General features: G+C 47.8%; 1 protein-coding gene across 4 annotated transcripts in view; it reads right to left on the reverse strand.

Annotated features, from left to right (window-relative positions):
• Positions 1 to 16,849, reverse strand: part of Myo16 (myosin XVI) — a 479,886-nt gene that overhangs the window by 220,703 nt on the left and 242,334 nt on the right. For all 4 annotated transcript variants that reach the window (XM_087587464.1, XM_087587462.1, NM_138893.2 and 1 more), the window contains one exon: positions 10,984 to 11,131. In XM_087587464.1, coding sequence (XP_087443590.1) covers positions 10,984 to 11,131 — 148 coding nt within the window. The remainder of the gene's footprint in view (positions 1 to 10,983; positions 11,132 to 16,849) is intronic.

A 16,849-nucleotide genomic window follows, 5' to 3' on the forward strand; every position in this document is an offset into this window, starting at 1 on the left:
CTGTCCTGGGTGTGACACACAGATGTTATACAAATCATACATGGGATGGGTCGCCTAGGGCAGGTGATGGGAGCGTGAATGGTGCCGCCCAGGGCCTTCTGTAGACACTGTAAGCATGTTATTATTTCTCACGAACATGCCAGGTTGACCTATTTATAAGCCATTGCCATTTCTCGTGATGTCTCATAAGTGCATAAAGATATGTTCGAAGTTGGCAGATATGCTGCTGGGGGTGAAGTTTAATGAGGTCTATGTCATGGGCTCGTATAGGACACTTACTTGAGGCATGCCTTCTTGTTAGTCAGTAATAATCAAGCACAACCAGAGACTCACAAACATCCCCTCAGAATTAATAGGCAGCCCAGACCAGTTAAAATAATCCAAGAGCATTACCCACTTAGAATGTATAACTAAGAAAATAGTACCTTCACTTCTTGTACTAGGAAGAGCGTTACCCCAGAATGCCTTGTTAGTCTAACCCTGAGACACTGGGGACCAAGCTCATCTGAAACCACAGCCTTTGGAAAGACATCTGTGGAGGGAGGGGACCACTTAGCTGACCAAGGAGACTGCCCTGGTTTCTCAGTGTGAGGGACTGCATTCTTATTTGACTTCTTTTATCCAGAGGTTCTGTTTCAAAGGGCCATGTTGGGAAAGAGCTATCACTTGTCTTATTACCAACCAAGGTGCTGGACTTCAGTGATATGTAAACCATCGGCCTGTGGTACCCAGGCAGACAGCAGAGATACTCCTCTGAGGTAGATACTGATGGCTAGGTCAACATCTGCCCCAGAGGAGTCAAGATGACAACTGCCCTCTCCTGTCTCTAGGTACTCAAAACCTAAGTGGCGTGCTAGGTATTCTAAGATGATGAGGGTTGATGCAAAACTTCATCTGAAGGACTGACCAACGAATGGGGAATGTCTCTGGACAGATCACTCTTGACAGAAGCCATGCAGGTCCCCAGCCAAAAACGTAGAAACACCGTGTGTCCTGGCTTCCTCTCTGTTGCTATACTAAAAATGTCTCCACCCAGAGCAACTTAGGGGAGAAGGTATCAGTTCCCAATTCCACGTGGCCATCCATCACTGAGGGGAAACACAGGCAGGAACTTGAAACAGTTTCTTCACACACACACACACACACACACACACACACACACACACACACACACACACTGTCTTGAGCAGAGAGAAATGAAAGCACACATGTGTGTTAGTGCACAGCTCACACTCTATGCTTATACAGTCCATGATCCCCTGCCTAGGGAATGGTGCTGCCCAGAGTGATCTGGGTCTTCCAACATCAATTAACATAATCATGATAATGCCTCCCAGATATGCCTGCAGGGCAACCTAATCTAATTTCCCCTGGAGACTTTCTTTCCGGATGATTCTAAATTGTGACAAGTTAATAAAGAAGACCAAACACCACACCATGCCACACCCTACATTACAGGTTGCAGAACAACCTCTTTGGACAACTAGCAGGAGAGGTATCAAGCAACCACAAGAAGCACTCAGGTCTTCACGTAAGATGACAGGCCACAGATCATACAAGAAGCATGTTTAAGACTCCAGTAGAAATAATGGATTGGGAATAGGAGAACAGGAACAAGAAACAATATTTGAGGGGAAAAGAACAGATTTTAAAGAGAGCAAAACAAAACTCTCAGAAGTAAAAAATAAGTCACGGAAATGAATGTTAAGAACATGAATTGAGCAAGTACATGGGAAGGGATGAGACACTGGTACCACAGAAATTACCCAGAGGGGAGTGCAGGCGAGATAGGGGTGAAAACCATCAAAGATGATTTGAGGAACAAAGCAGAGAATAAGAAATGTGGCGTTGTCTTGAAGATGCTGGTGATGAGGGAGAAGGAGAAAAGAGGCAGAGGGAAGTCCAAGGAAAGACCCCTTATCTTTCAGATCTGGTTCAATGGATTTCACTTGAGGAGATGCTGACCAGCTGCCTCAAACAGCTTCAGCTTTTAAAGCGTCACGACCCTGTTAGGCACAACGCATGCATGGAATGGTGTTTGTTCTGTCCTTCTCAGTGACAGATGAGTTTCAGCACACAGAGCTGGGTCCGGGCTCTGACTCTTACAATGAGGGATGCTGGGAGGAGACAGGCAGAACCACATATGGCCACAGCCACAAACAGTGAATGCACATCGAACCTGTGTGTTCAGAAGGTGGAGAGACAGCTTGTGACAGGTCAGGGATGGCCACAAAGAGGAGTAGGCCCACAGCTCTACTCAGGGAGAGAGAGAGAGAGAGAGAGAGAGAGAGAGAGAGAGAGAGAGAGAGAGAGAGAGAGAGAGAGAGAGGAGCGGGAGAATCATACACAATGTGAGAGGCAGCTGTAGGGGAGCTACTGTGGCTGGCTGGCCAGGGGCAGCCTTGAAGAGAGACAGGAGGAGATGTTGATGAGGTACTTAGAGATAAAAATGCCTGAGGCAGTGTGTTTTAGTGTTTTCCTATTCTGGCAACTTCAAAACTGAATCCCAAGGTTGCACAGTTTACAAGAGAGAGAGAGAGTGATGCCAGCCCACTCAGCATGGAGAGATGAGGAGGAAGCCCAGAAGAACTGTCATATCGAGGGCTTTATCCTCCAGTATGGAAAGAAGCCTCCCAGGAAGAGGGCACGTTAGTCCTCAAGGCACCACCCTATCTTTCCCACAAACAGCTCTAGATGGCCATGCCTGCTACTCATCATGGTGGCCCTGCGGGCCTCAGAACAAGGCTTCTTAATCCTTTTTCCATAACCCCGCCTCAGCTGGGAACTTTCGATGCTACCCTTGGTATCTACATAGGTATAGAAAACCAAGTGTATAAACCAAGCATTATGCAATAAATCATAAAGAGAATCATCGCCAAATGTCTCCCTGGCATGCGTCTCATTTTGTCGTTTATTAAAACGGAAAGGAAACACGCATTGTAAGGAGACAGGTCACTATTTTTGCACAAAACCCACCACGGTTCCCTTGGCCCCTCTGCACAAGGTGTGGTATCCCTCTCGTCAGGCTGAAACAAACGCCTTCTCGTATCCAAGTGAGTTCCTTGTTTATAACAACACAGAGATTACCGGTTGCATTAAAATGTATCCCAAACTGGTGGCAGGGGATGCAGAGGTCTGTTACAGCCTGTGAGAGTCTGTGAGAAAGCTCTACAACAACGACACCACCACCACCACAACAACAACCACTGTCACAACCACGTAAACATTGGACAAATGAGATGTGACACCTGGGTAGCAATGTGTGTGCTTATGTCTCCAAAGCCCAGAGCAACCTGGCTGCATGCAGAAGACCTTGCAGAGAGTTATATATATATACATATATATATATATATATATATATATATATATATACACTACAATTACATGCATGCACACACACACTCACACGTGCACACACACACACACACACACACACACACACACACACACACACACGCTCGCTGATGAAGGTAACAGAAGCCGCAGTGAGGTGCAATCCCGCTGGAGAGAGGGGAAGTAGAGAAGGCAGAATGCTCCACCTGGATCTGAAGGTTTCTGCAGTTGTTTGCTGGGAGGGAAAGCATATAGAACAGGCTGTGGGCTTGGTACCTTGGCCGAGAAACCTGGCATATCTGGGGAGAAGAGAACGAAGGCTTGCAGAAAGGGGAGGCAAGCCTGTAGGGAGTGTGTGTTTAGGATCTTCTCACCTGCTAGCCTCACTGAGGGCTAGTGCTACACATCCACAGAGACCTCAGGGTCTTGGACTATCTGCCTACCGCAGACACCTCCCCAGAGTTCCTTTTTGTAGCAGCTGCACTGTCAGCCACTGCAGTCTCTTTGTAGGCTCTACTGCTCCCAGGGGTCTGCATTTCACACGTTTAATGTCCCCACTGTGTCCTGGCCACCCAGATTCTGGGGGCACTCCCAGCAGAGCACTAAGGTTGACAGACACAGTGCCCCTAACCCTCATCACCGTCTGTGTGAGTGGTCTCCCTGACACATGCTGACTCCTACTGTGGCAGCTGTACTGGGCGGTGCACACACGTCTAGGGTAGAGTGGCTGTACCTTCTTAACCTAGCAAAGTGTTGATATGAATAAAACCCACACTCACTGAGGCTGCCATGAGCCAGCAGCAGGGGGGAGGGGAAACTCTCAGGGTGACAGTCCTGGCCATCTTCACATGTTCCTGAAAACCATCCTCCATTCCTTTCCCAACAATTTCTCCCCTATTCCCCCCGCCATTTTTCCTTCTAATTTCATGGGCTCTGTTTATTTAAAGCCCACTGTGCTTACTGTGATGGGTTAAATGAGACGACCCCATAGTCATGGAAATGTGAATACTTGGTCCCCAGTGGTGTGTGGTGGGTAGGTCTGTCTGTTTGTCTGTCTCTCTCCCTCTCCTCCTCCTTCTTCCTCTCCCCTTCTCCTGCTCTCCCTTCCTCTCCCTCCTTCCCCCCTCTCCTTTTCTCATGCTTGCAGTTTAAGATATGAGCCCTCAGGCGCCTGTTCCAGATGCTATGCCTGCCTTCCACCATGCTTCTGTGCTAGCAAGCCAGGTGGTGCTGAACTCCTATCCCTCTGGAATCATAAGCCCAAATAAACCGTCCTATAAGACTCGTGAGTGGTGGTGCTCTATCCCAGCAATCTAAGAGTGGTGTTTGCGTGTGCACAGGTGTAGGACCTTCCACTGGAGCCTCTTGCACCCCTGAACAAGCGTGATCCTCCCTCCCCTAACAGCCATCAGTTGCCAAGAGTTCCTCAGCAAGGGGTGGGGCTTCATGGCTCACCCACTTCTCTTCGCTGGGATTTTGTCTGGCCTGATTCTTTTCAGGTCCAGTGCACGCTGTCATAGCTACTTGTGGTCCTATGTCATTGAGGCCCTGACCTGGGATACAGGCGGGACAGACCTGAATGAATGCAGCTGGGACAGAGGTGTGTTGAGCCTTAAGTCTTGCTGAACATGAAGGTTCTGTTGGTTTTGTTGTTGTTGTTTGTTTGTTTGTCTGTTTTTTTTTTTAATTTCAGTCCCATAGTAACTTCCTCGTTCTTATTTTTAAGTATGTAACTTCGGCTTTATGTACACATCTGTAGACACACAACCTGATCCCAGGACTCTGTAGAAACCAAGCCCATGACCCACAAAAGTTAGCTGTGAGTCTGAGGGAGGCCTCTAAAGCACACAGAATGAGTACAGCAAGCTCAGCCCCCCCCCCTTTCAGGTCCTGATGGCAAACTCTTCTACACTGTAACTAAATGAGTCCGACTTAAGGAAAATGTTTTCTTTATCTTCTGGCTGGCAGAGAATCAGTGCATTTTACACCCCTCAGATGATGTTCTGTCCTAGGGTATGCAAGCAGTTATTCTCACAGGAATTTCAATTTCTGTTTTACTCTTGGTGTTGTCAATTACTCACATGGCCCCTGAGAATGAAGAAGGACCAGCAGCAGCCTGGGGGGACCTGCTGAGAGTTCCCACCCAGCTGGGCTCGGCCCAGAGGCTCCAGTGCCTTTCCACATCCAGGTTGATCCACCATCAAAAGATAGTGGGAGCAGGGGCTACATCTACCTCTGAACCCCTCTCCCCTAACTGGGCTGCCTTGTGTAGCCCCAATGGAAGATAATGCACCTAATCTTACTGCAACTTGATTTGCCAAGGCTGGTTGATATTCATGGGAAGCCTCCCTTTTATTGAGGAGAAGGGGCAGAGTAGAAGGAGAAGGAGAAGGAGAAGGGTGGACGAGAGGGTATAGTAAGATCGAGAGACTGGCAGGAGAGGAGGGAGAGGACCTGATATTCTGGGTCAGGCCCAGATTCTTATTGGATTGAATCAAGTGTCAGGACTTTGAATGACCTAGTCAAGTTGATGAATGACATCATCTGAGTGACTGAAGTCCAATATCCATTTCTTCTATTGACTTATTTATTTACTTTGCACCCAACCACACCTTCCCCTCCCAACATTTTCAATCACACACACACACACACACACACACACACACACTACACACTACACACACAAGCATACATGCACATATACACACTTATGCACACACACTCCACAGAAACACAGAAGTACACATACATACATGTATACATACACACACATATGCACATACACACATACCACAGAAACTCAAGCACACATGTATACATGTACAACACATATATACACACTACACACACAAGCACACATGCACATGTACACACATATACACACACCACAGAAACACAGAAGCACACATATATACATATACACATATACACGTATGCACATACACACATGGAAACATCTGCACACACATGTACTTACACATAAACACACAAACACACAAACACACGTAATCATGCATAACATATATATATATACTCTCACACAATACATTCACACATTAAAAGCATACACACACACACACACACACACACACACACACACGATATGAACATGATCCTGTGAAATCTCAGGGGGACCACCCAGTAGCCATGACCTTGCCCTTCTCCATTGCCCAAAGCTAAAACTCGATCTACCTATCCAGTCACAGTGACCAGCAAAGCAAACTGAAAGTCCATTCTATGGTCTCTATCTATGCCCATCTCACATCCCATAATTTACAGACAACGAAATAGATCTTTACTTCTAAGTAGCAAGTAGGATTGCGGGGAGATGACAGAGATTGAGAAATGGGGACAGAGGGAAGCAGGAGCCTCCTGTTCAGAGGTAGAGTGGTTCTGCAAGCTCCACTGGCCAGTGCTGTCCTGGGGTCCTTCCTGTAGGCTGCAGGCTTCCCTACCCAGTTCAGACTTGCATGCTGTACTACAGCAGCCCCTGCTTTTCTGTTAACGCAAAGCTCATTCTGAAACCCACATTTTGAAAGGTTAAAGTAGTGTTTTCATCCCTGGTAGACCTGGGGCAGCATCTTCTAAGCAAAAACAACTGAGTCCTGAGTAAAATTGCATGAGTCTTCCTAGACTCATGCCCAAAGGTTCAAACCGCCTGGGTCTCGTCTCCGCTTAGAGCGTTGATGAGTAAGCTAGGGCCAGGTCTGGGGTTTTAACGACCACATAAGTCCTAAGTAAATGTCTGGTCCTCAGAACGTTTTGGATTTGGGAATAATGAGTAAGTCATTAACAACAGATCCACATGTACTCCGAACGCACGGCTAATGCACACCAAACCCAGGATTAGTGTTGAGCCCTGTTCTGACCCAAGAATGACTTTCTTTTTCCTTGACTGAGAGGCACAAGACCGCTAGGATTCGGCAGGCCGATCCTTCTCACTTAGTAAAGTGTGAACTTCCGTAAAATTCCCTGAGACTGAAGCCTCCAGAGTCAGTCAGTGAAGGGAGGTCAGCAATCTTCTCCCTCAGAGACTCGGGGCTTGGTCTTTGTGGCCATGCATATAATGTTGTTTAGCCAATCAAACCATACAGTTTCTCCCCTACCCCCCAACAGCTCTCTCCTATCCACATGCTCTGTCTTAGTTAAACTTACTAGGTTCACTCTATTTTTATATAGAGGGTGCTTCAGGTAGCAGTGATAAAATTACAAGGAAGCGTGCTCCCACTTTGGATCATGTGACCTTTGACCTTTCCCAACCAAATGTGATTTCTTTTCCCCCCTAGAAATCTCACCAGAAATCCCATTTATGCTAGAAGACCTATCTTTCGAGACCCCTACTCTATTCTGTGAATTCATCCTCGAATCTGAACAGTGTTGACTGCTGTCCAAAACATGGAGCGGGGGAGAGGAGTTAAGTTGATTCTCTTCCCTCGGAGATGAGGTGGGGTCATTACCAACTTGAATACTGAAGCAAATTCAAACCCCTGAGGATGGGGCAGCCAGGTATGCCCATATGAGCTTTGCACCATGGGCTGCCTGGCTGATTCAGCCGCTGAAGCTCCCTCCCTTTCAGCTCACCCTCACCATGGTGACATCAAAGGTGACCCTCTACAGTTACTGAGAGTGAACGAAGCCATCTCAAAAGCACCCAGTGTCAACAACGAAGCCAACAGCAAGAGATGCCTCCTGCATAACGAGTCCATCCATTTAATGTTCTGTGCAGAAACCTCACCTTTTAAGGCACAGTCACACGATACATGCAAAGACACTCATTTGAAACTCCCGTGTATTGCTACTCATTGACGCTGCATGTGGAGCAACTCCCAAAGCCTCGTGATACGGCCTCAAAAATAATATTTAAGCAAAAAAGCTACGCAGTACAACTCGTCTGGAAACTTAGCCTTGAATAAAGTTGCATTAGTCTTCCTGGACAGATGGCCAGCCGTTCAAACTGCCAGGGTCTCGGCTTAGAACCTGCGGAAGAGCAAGTGTGGGCCAGGCCTGCGTTTTCGCCGCCTCGTTAAGTCGTAGTTTTCGCACACACAGGTCTTATAAACCGTCAGGTTTTCCCTTGCCTCAGAAATGTGTGCCTGAACGAATGCTCCTTTGTCACGGAGTCATGGAGAGTCACCTTTAAGTGACACTGAAGTTTTTCTTTGTGAAGTGTCTTCAGATTCACCTCAGCCCGGCTGATAACCACTCAGCAGAGAATGCACTTTCCTGGGGGTTAATTGCTCAGCTCGCCTGTGACAGGTGTTTGCAGCCATTGCAAGTTCAAACCACGGTGACTCAGCTCCCTTTCTCTGAGAGCAGGTGAGGGGCAGGTCACCTGCTCTCAGTCAAATGACTGTTTTCCAGCACAGCTCAAAGCCTGACTTTTGCTGAAGAACGGTGGAATGCATGCCCACAATCCTCTCTGTCAGCAGCCAGCCCAGGAGGGGGATGAAGAGTCTCTTCTTCAGATTTAAAAGCCTAAGCTTCCTGAGGCTAAACCCACAGAGATCATTTAAAGTGAGTTGAAGATCAGTAGTGACTGCCTACACTGCTTTCTTTAAATCTCCATTTGCAGGAATATAAATTATATAATATGTAACACAGTATGCACAAAAAGGAAAGCGAAATATTGCCTACATAAGAAATATGGGGCAGGGAAAAGAAAACGCAGAAGAAAGCATAAACAAGGAGAAAGTTTGGTTCAGAATTGGTTGGCTTGCTGGTTTGTGTCTTCTGAGGTGTGGGGAGAGCGCCCTCTTGTGGGATTTGCAGTGCATGCATTCTGCCTAGTCACAGCTTGACACAGGCTAGGTAGAGGTGCTTGGGCCAAATGAGGAACTGGAGGGAAGGGTGCTTACCCCTGCCCGAGCCAAGCTCTGTGGTCAGGCAGAGGTCTTCCCGTGCTCTCTAGAACTGTAAGCAGAGATGCGCGTGTACGTGGTCTTTAGTACCGACCCAGGGTCTACAAGTATTTGTGGGAGGCTTAGGATACTTCACAACACATGCATAGCTGAAGTTAAAGACGCATCTGCTGTGCAGATTCTAAGACCACAGGCAGAGACGCTGTTCGTCCTTTAGAGTGACCGCCACAGAGGGCAGGCTAAGTGCAAGGGCCCTGCAGACCCTGGACTGCTGCACCCGTATCTTATAGCTTTATGTAGATCCCGAGCTGCTGTGTGCGAGAACAGGACAGTCAGAGAGCATTGCAGGCTGCAGGCTGTGGTGGGCTGAGTACCAGTAAGATACAGCGTACTTCATCAACATCTTACTTGGCTAGAGCGTGTGTGTGTGTGTGTGTGTGTGTGTGTGTGTGTGTGTGTGTCTGTGTGTGTGTGTGTGTGTGTGTGTGTGTGTGTGAGAGAGAGAGAGAGAGAGAGAGAGGGGGTGGGGGAGGGAGAAGGGGATTATGTTAATTCAGATGACATTTGATCCAGATGTCTGTTTAAGACAGAGGTCGGGGAGTTTGTGCAGAACAAGGGGCAAGCAGATACATCCTGCAGCACACAGGCGCCCCTGTCCTCGTGTGCATAACACCCACTCGCTATTCTCAATGCACGTTGATAGGACACTTGCATTGTTCCAGGGCACCAAACTCTTGGTGGCTTCTGAGCATCCTGCTGGGGCTCCTCAGAGACAACCCAGGTTGCATGGCTTTGTAGCAGCTTAGGGCACTGCAGCCTCTCTTCCAAGAGAGAGGAGCATCTGCTGTATCCTGTCCATGAAGTCACTGCTACACTTCCTACCTCACACTCTGATCACACTCTTGGCCCGCATGCTGTAGTTAAACACCACACCTCCCATCCGAGCCCCGGGACATCTCTCAGTTGTCCAGCATACTGTCCCTAAGTGCCAGCATGAACTCGATAGGTCTCTGTACATCAGGAGCCATCTGAGGTATCCCCTCTTGCCTAAAGTAGTCACCAGCCACGGTCTGGCTCCCTGACCTGATTTATATCACGGAATCACTCTGATGACTGCACACTTATTTATCACACAGGAATACAACGGACTAAGCCCAGATAGTTCAACATATCCAAGTAGAGATGGGATGGAGATTCCGTGTCCCAGCAGCCTCTGCTCTGGGCAGCATTTGCTCCTTGTAACTTCTAACTCTCATCTAAACACGAATCTGGCCCAGTGCTCTGTGGGCTTCTGGCTGGCTTCTGGTAGGAGAGAGTATAAGGAACTAGTGTTCATTCAGTGACCGTCTTTGTGGCCTCACAGCTCACCCATGGCTGCATCTTCCCAAAGCTTTGACCTTTCATGAAGGACAACCGCCCTTGATTTAGAGGTGGGATTCCTTGCTTCCTTGTGTAATCACAGTGACTACTAGTGAACGCTGACTACCCACACCATGGCCAACACGTTAGAAGACGACAGCAGATCACACAGTGTGCCCCAAACAGCCACAGGCGTTGGCATGTTTACAGAGTGCTAGGGTGTTGTATTCCTGTCTGAGACACCGTAAAATAGTTCACATTTTAATCGCACATCATTAGGACATTTCTCCCCAGGTAGCTCGAACCTGATGGTAGCCAGCACTCTTCCTTTGGCCACCATTCCACCTCTGAAAAAATATGAAAAAATATGGTTTGAGGCTGAGAATGTGCTCACAATATTCAGGAAGCCGTTAGGAATTCTTCGATCACTCACCGGTGTGCACAGAAGTTACTAAGGTGAAGTCCACATTTTTCTTCTGCGGATAAGCCGTCCATCAACCAGGAGAAAATCAGGAAGCTGCCCTGGCCAGGAGGCTGAGCCACAAGCCTGGGCTTCTCCAGCATGTAAGTGGAAATTCTGGCTGGTTAGGAAAAGAGACGGGATTCTGGTAAATGACGTTGTTAGTTCGATTTCCATAAATTCACATGTTAGTTAATTATAAACCATGGCAACAAAGCTCCTTTTCCAGAAATGACATTCAAAAAAAATAGAAAGACTTTATTGTCTACATTAGCTTAGACCCTTCAGAGATGCTCAGCCCAAGGCCTCAGGAGTTCCGAGCCCTGGACCCTGCTGCCATAGCCTGTGCGGTACCTGTCAACAGCTTGTGTGATACTTGATTAAGTCTGAGGGGCTAGTGCTGGTCCGTGCTCATCATCGGAGTTCATGCTTTATATAGGAGCTCATTCTTTTTCCAGCATTCCTTTCCCTTTAGAGAAACTTGTCACTGTGTGGAAGATCCACCCTTATTCTATCACACTGGATTCCCTCTGTGTTAGTCAGAGTTTTCTAGGGAAACAGAACTGAAATTATGAACACACACACACACACACACACACACACACACACACACACACACGCATATATTTATTAGGATGGCTTATAGGCTGTGGACCAGCTGGTCCAAAAATGTCTACCAATACAGAGTCCAAGCAAGAGTACAGTAGCTGTTCAATGCACAAGTTCTGGTCTTCCTGGTACACCACAATCCCAAAGAAGTAGGTTCTAACACCAGCAAAGGAAACGGATTTGCTAGCGAGAGCAAAGGGGCAGAGCATAAGATTCCTTCTTCTGTGTTCTACATACAGGCCCAAAGAAGTGTGGCCCAGATTAAAGGTGGAAATTTCCACCTCAGAAGATCCAGATTACAAGTGGGTTTTCTCACTTCAAAGGATTTAACTAAAAGAAAAAAGAAAAAAGAAAAAAAAGAAAAAAAACCTTCACAGCTGTTTCCAGCCACTTGTGTTTTAATTAGTTCCAGATTAACTATAGAATAGTAGACAGTCAAGAATAGCCCTCACATCCTTAGTCTGCAGTGTGTGCACATGTGTGGACATGTGTGTATGTGTGTGTCAAGTGTGTATGTGGGTCAAGTGTGTGTGCATGTGTGTGTCAAGTGCATGTATGTGTACACATGCATGCACATGTATGCACATATGTCAAGTGTACATGTATATCACATGTTTGTGTGTGCATGAGGATGTATGTGCACATATGTGCATGCATGTCACGTTTGTAGGTGCATGTGTGTGTGTGTGTGTGTGTGTGTGTGTGTGTGTGTGTCGGGCACATATCTTCATGGCGCTCAGACCAGGGAGAAATCTGAAGTTGAAGTCTTATAGGTTTCATTCACTTTTATTTTTAAAGGAAAAAGTTTGGTGATTTTTCTGCTAGGTCTTAAGAGTGAAACAAATTGGGGGGTTGGGGATTTAGCTCAGTGGTAGAGCGCTTGCCTAGGAAGCGCAAGGCCCTGGGTTCGGTCCCCAGCTCCGAAAAAAAAAAGAAAAGAAAAAAAAAAGAGTGAAACAAATTACCGGTCAGGAGAGTGTGCACTTGACTCTGCACAGGTATGACGCAGGTCACCACACTGGCCCTGTCTGTGATTTCCTCTGTCAGGTAGGAAGTACCGGGTAAGAAGTAGAGGCTGAGAGGTCCTGGAGCCTCTGGCCTTAGACCCAGGCTGATGCACACACTCTTCTCCCAGCAAACACTCCAGCTTCAGCTGAAGCACTGATCAGACGCCAAGTCACGAGTGACTGGAAAGCCCTCATCTAGATTCCTAAGCAGGGTAATTATTAATCATGCTAGTTAGCACATCTCCAGCAGTGAATTAAATTGCTTGGGATTAACGGGTTCTGATGAGCAAGATTGAAAGAAAATAGCATTTTGAAAGAGCATCTACGGGCGAATTCAAACACAGGCGGAGCAGAGCTGGAGCAGAGAAGACGGTGCAGTGTCTAAAGTGCAGGCACAAGGTCAGGGAGGCCATGCAGCTCCGGGTCTGAGAGGTTCCAGCACGTACGGCAGCCAGGCCTGCCTGAAAGAGCTCCCCTCAACTGCCAGCCCGACCTCATCACGTGCGTTTTGAAACAGTTTTTATGTCGGAGATGGTCTCGGCCATAAATGCAGGTGTCACCCTTCACAGCTGTCTCCAGACATGTACACACGGACCTAATTCTCCATGAATACAGCTGCTTGTTTGTACCTGTCTTTGTAAGGGTTTCACTGCTGTGAGCAGACACCATGACCAAGGACAGCATGTAACTGGGGCTGGCTTGCAGGCTCTGAGGTTCAGTCCATTATCACTGTGGTGGGAAATGTGACAGTATCCAGTCAGACCTGGTGCTGGAGAAGGAGCAAGAGTTCTGCCTCTTGATCCAAAGGCTGTCAGGACAGACTTTCTCACACTGGCCAGATCTGAGCATATATATGAGACCTCAAAGCCCTGACTCCACAGTTACACAAAGCTACACCTCCTCAAATGAGGCCACACTTCCTCATGGTGCTTCTTCCCGTGGGCAAGCATACCCCATCCACCACAGTACCCAGTACTATCAGCAAGTGCAGCATTTCACAGAGACAGGTCAATTTTGTTCATTATTAAAGGAAGCAGGAGACACGAGTTCTCTCCTTCAGGCTGCAAGTTAGGACCTCCTCTGTAGTCTCATCACCTCCCACCGTGAGCAGCTCCTCCAAGCAGACTGTGGGCACCAGAGGAGACAGCCTTTAGCCCATGCCTGTCTTCTTACTTCACAGCCTGAGCTCGCTCACACTGGGGTGAGCAGTCGTCTACCCATGAGCCATCCCGGACAGTGATGTGAGGGGAGGAGCTCTTCCAGGAAGCAATCCCAGGCACCGTGCGGCTGAACCTGGCGCAGCCACTGTGTGCACCTTCAATGCCACTTTGCCCATCTTTAATTGGGAGGAAGAGAACACATCTCAGGATCCCTCGGGCGTCCCAGAGGGTGACACTAAATACATCCATGGCATCTCAGACATGGTGTCTTCCCAGTACTTTAAATTTATTTCCTTATCTCCAAAGCCTAGACTGGGGTGGGATCAATGGAAGCACCACACTGAAAGCATGTCCAAGGAGACGTGGGATGCCAAGAAAGCCGATGACGTGATGCAGGTGAGGCCTCGTCTCTGATCAGATCGCGTTTGTTTAGAAATCAGCACTGGACATGAGAGTGCCAGGAACGGCCCTTCCCACTCTCATTTTAAACAACAACGACAACTCTAATTTTTACCTTACCCACATAGGTCGCACAGCCATGGTGCACTGGAGGCATTTCCCACCAGAGTGGACTGTGGTTTTAACTGAATTTGATCTGGGGTTTTTCAGTGCACAAAAAAAGCCAAGAGCCTAGTGCTTCCCCATTTCACGCTGGGACTCTGGGTCTATGTCCTTTGGCACCTACAACTGGGAAAGGGGTCATCCTCCCACTGACGTAAAAGTGAGAAAGAGCTGCGCTGACTGACAGCTCTCTGCTCCTGGCGACTCTAAGACTTAGCAGTGATGATCCTCAGTACCACAGGACAGAAGGACGGATGAGGAAAATGGTGCCAAGAAGTTCAGATGACTGGTCTGCAGCTGAAGAGGTGGAAAGGAGAACAGGGTCGGTGCCAGGCTCTGGTAGGTCTATCGACCTGGCTCCTAGCCAATTCCAGGGAGCTCAGACCTGGGGATTGTGTACACATTGGCATCTGACCTGGCTAGTGTTGTCTGAATTTGTTCTGTAGCCACACAGGATGTTGTCGACCGTAACCTTACAGATTCTTGACATCCATTACCCTTCACTAGTGAGTTTCATGGGAAGTCACTGTTCTGAAGGAACTTGTCCCTGTGCCGACGTGTTTCTGTTTGAGAGGAGGTCTCTTTGTTTCCTGGGATATGGGTGTCTCTTCTCATAGTATTTCCAGTGGTCTTTTGTCAATGACATTCTGTTGAGAGTCAGGCCAACCTAAGGCTTTCCCAGAGGCCCTGATAAAAGGACAAAAGGAACCTAGTTCTGTACCCTGGCCAGAAGCAGAACTGGCAAGGTCTGGTGTGGGGCTAGGGTTGGGGCCCTGAAGGAACCTGGTTCCTGGGAACTTGGCTTTTCCACCTGGAGAAATAGCAGCCATCAGTCTTGAAGCTGCACTACGCTATCTGTGGCAACACTTGCAATATCCTTTGCTTCTTTTGTGCAACATGGCTTGATTAGCTCCAACTAATGATGGATTATGATGTATGATGGATTTCTGTCGACTCTTTTGACTATGCTTGGCCCATGTGAGGTAGCACTATTAGGAGGTATGGCCTTATTTGAGGAGGTGTGGCCTTGTGAGAGGAAGTGTGTAATTGGAGGAGGAGCTTTTAAGGTCTCATATATATGCTCATATTTTCCCCTTCAAAACTGGAGAATGAGATGCTGTGATTCTTAGTAAACTTGCTTGGTATAAGATATAATAGCTTATGGGAGACCTCTTTCCCAATGGGAATCCCAAACCACCCAGGTTGTTGCCAGGCAATAGTTTTCTCTCCTCTTGAGGGCAAGGAAGGGAAAGGGACCAGTACTGAAAACCAAACCCACATTAACTCACTGAATGTGGGGAGGTTGGGTTGGTGCCTACACAGAGCCCTCGCCCCCACTTTTCAGCATATTTGGAACAGGAAGGCACACTGCATGATATCCAAAGGGAAATGTGACCCCAACCCAGCCACAAACTCTGATCTACAATGGTGTAGTGTATGCAACATACAATAGGGCCGGGGTGGCATAAAGCTCATGGGAGGTACCAACCGATGTCTGAATTAACCAAGGCCTACTCCATGAGATGGATCCCATGCTCAACACGGCTGGGGTGGCCAAGCACCTGAGACCAAATAGCTCAGGGACCTGGGTAAAAGATCATAGCGGTAAAATGACTGCTAACGGCACTGTGCTCCGCTCACAGGTCAGTGCCTCAACCAGCCAGCACCCTAGAAGCTGGTTACTGCAGCACGTGGAACAAATGTGGAGACTCGTAGCCAGACATTATGCAGAAGGTAGGAGACCTTGGAAGATTCATCCCTAAATGGATGTCTCCGTTGCATCCTTCCCCTCTGCAGAAGAAGAGGCAGAAATAATGTAAGAACCAGTGGGATGGAGGACACCAAACACCAAGGCCCTCTACATCCACTGAACAAAGACCATACGAACCCACAGAGATTGAAGAAGCAAGCACAGGGCCTGCCCCGCTTTGCACCAAGTCCTTTGTGCGTGTATTATAGTTTCCAGCGTGGTGTTGTTAAGGGACTCCTGAGCATGGGGACAAGTGGGTCTCTGACTCTTGTACCCCTGTCCCCTTGGGCTTGTTTCTTTGTCTTTTCCAATTCCGATGTGTTATTCTCAGTTTACTTATATTATTACACTCATTGCATTGTATTATTATGTTTCTTGGAAGCCTTTTTTTTTTCCTCATGGGAGACAGAAAGTGAGTGGATCTGGATCTGGACAGAGTGGAAAGGAACTGGGAGGAGTAGAGGGTGGGGAAACTGTAAGCAGGATATAGTATGTGAGGGGAAAAATCAGTTTTCAACTAAAGGAAAAAATTTGCACGTGCTCTAGGGTGACTGACAATTTCATAATTTCGTTCACTTAAAAAAGGAGCGGTAACGTGGGCAGTGGGGACAGGCATCTGCCAATGTCTTCCTTTGTCTCACAGGTGCACGTGTGGGGCGGTCTACAAACCTCTGCTTTCTCGGCAAGAATGTCACGGTGAAGGCAGTGGACACAAACACGGGTGCTTTTGAACTCAGTGGAACCTCCTTTGG

This window comes from Rattus norvegicus, chromosome 16 (assembly GCF_021556685.1).
Source record: "Rattus norvegicus strain SHRSP/BbbUtx chromosome 16, alternate assembly SHRSP_T2T, whole genome shotgun sequence".
Classification (NCBI taxonomy): Eukaryota; Metazoa; Chordata; class Mammalia; order Rodentia; family Muridae; genus Rattus; species Rattus norvegicus.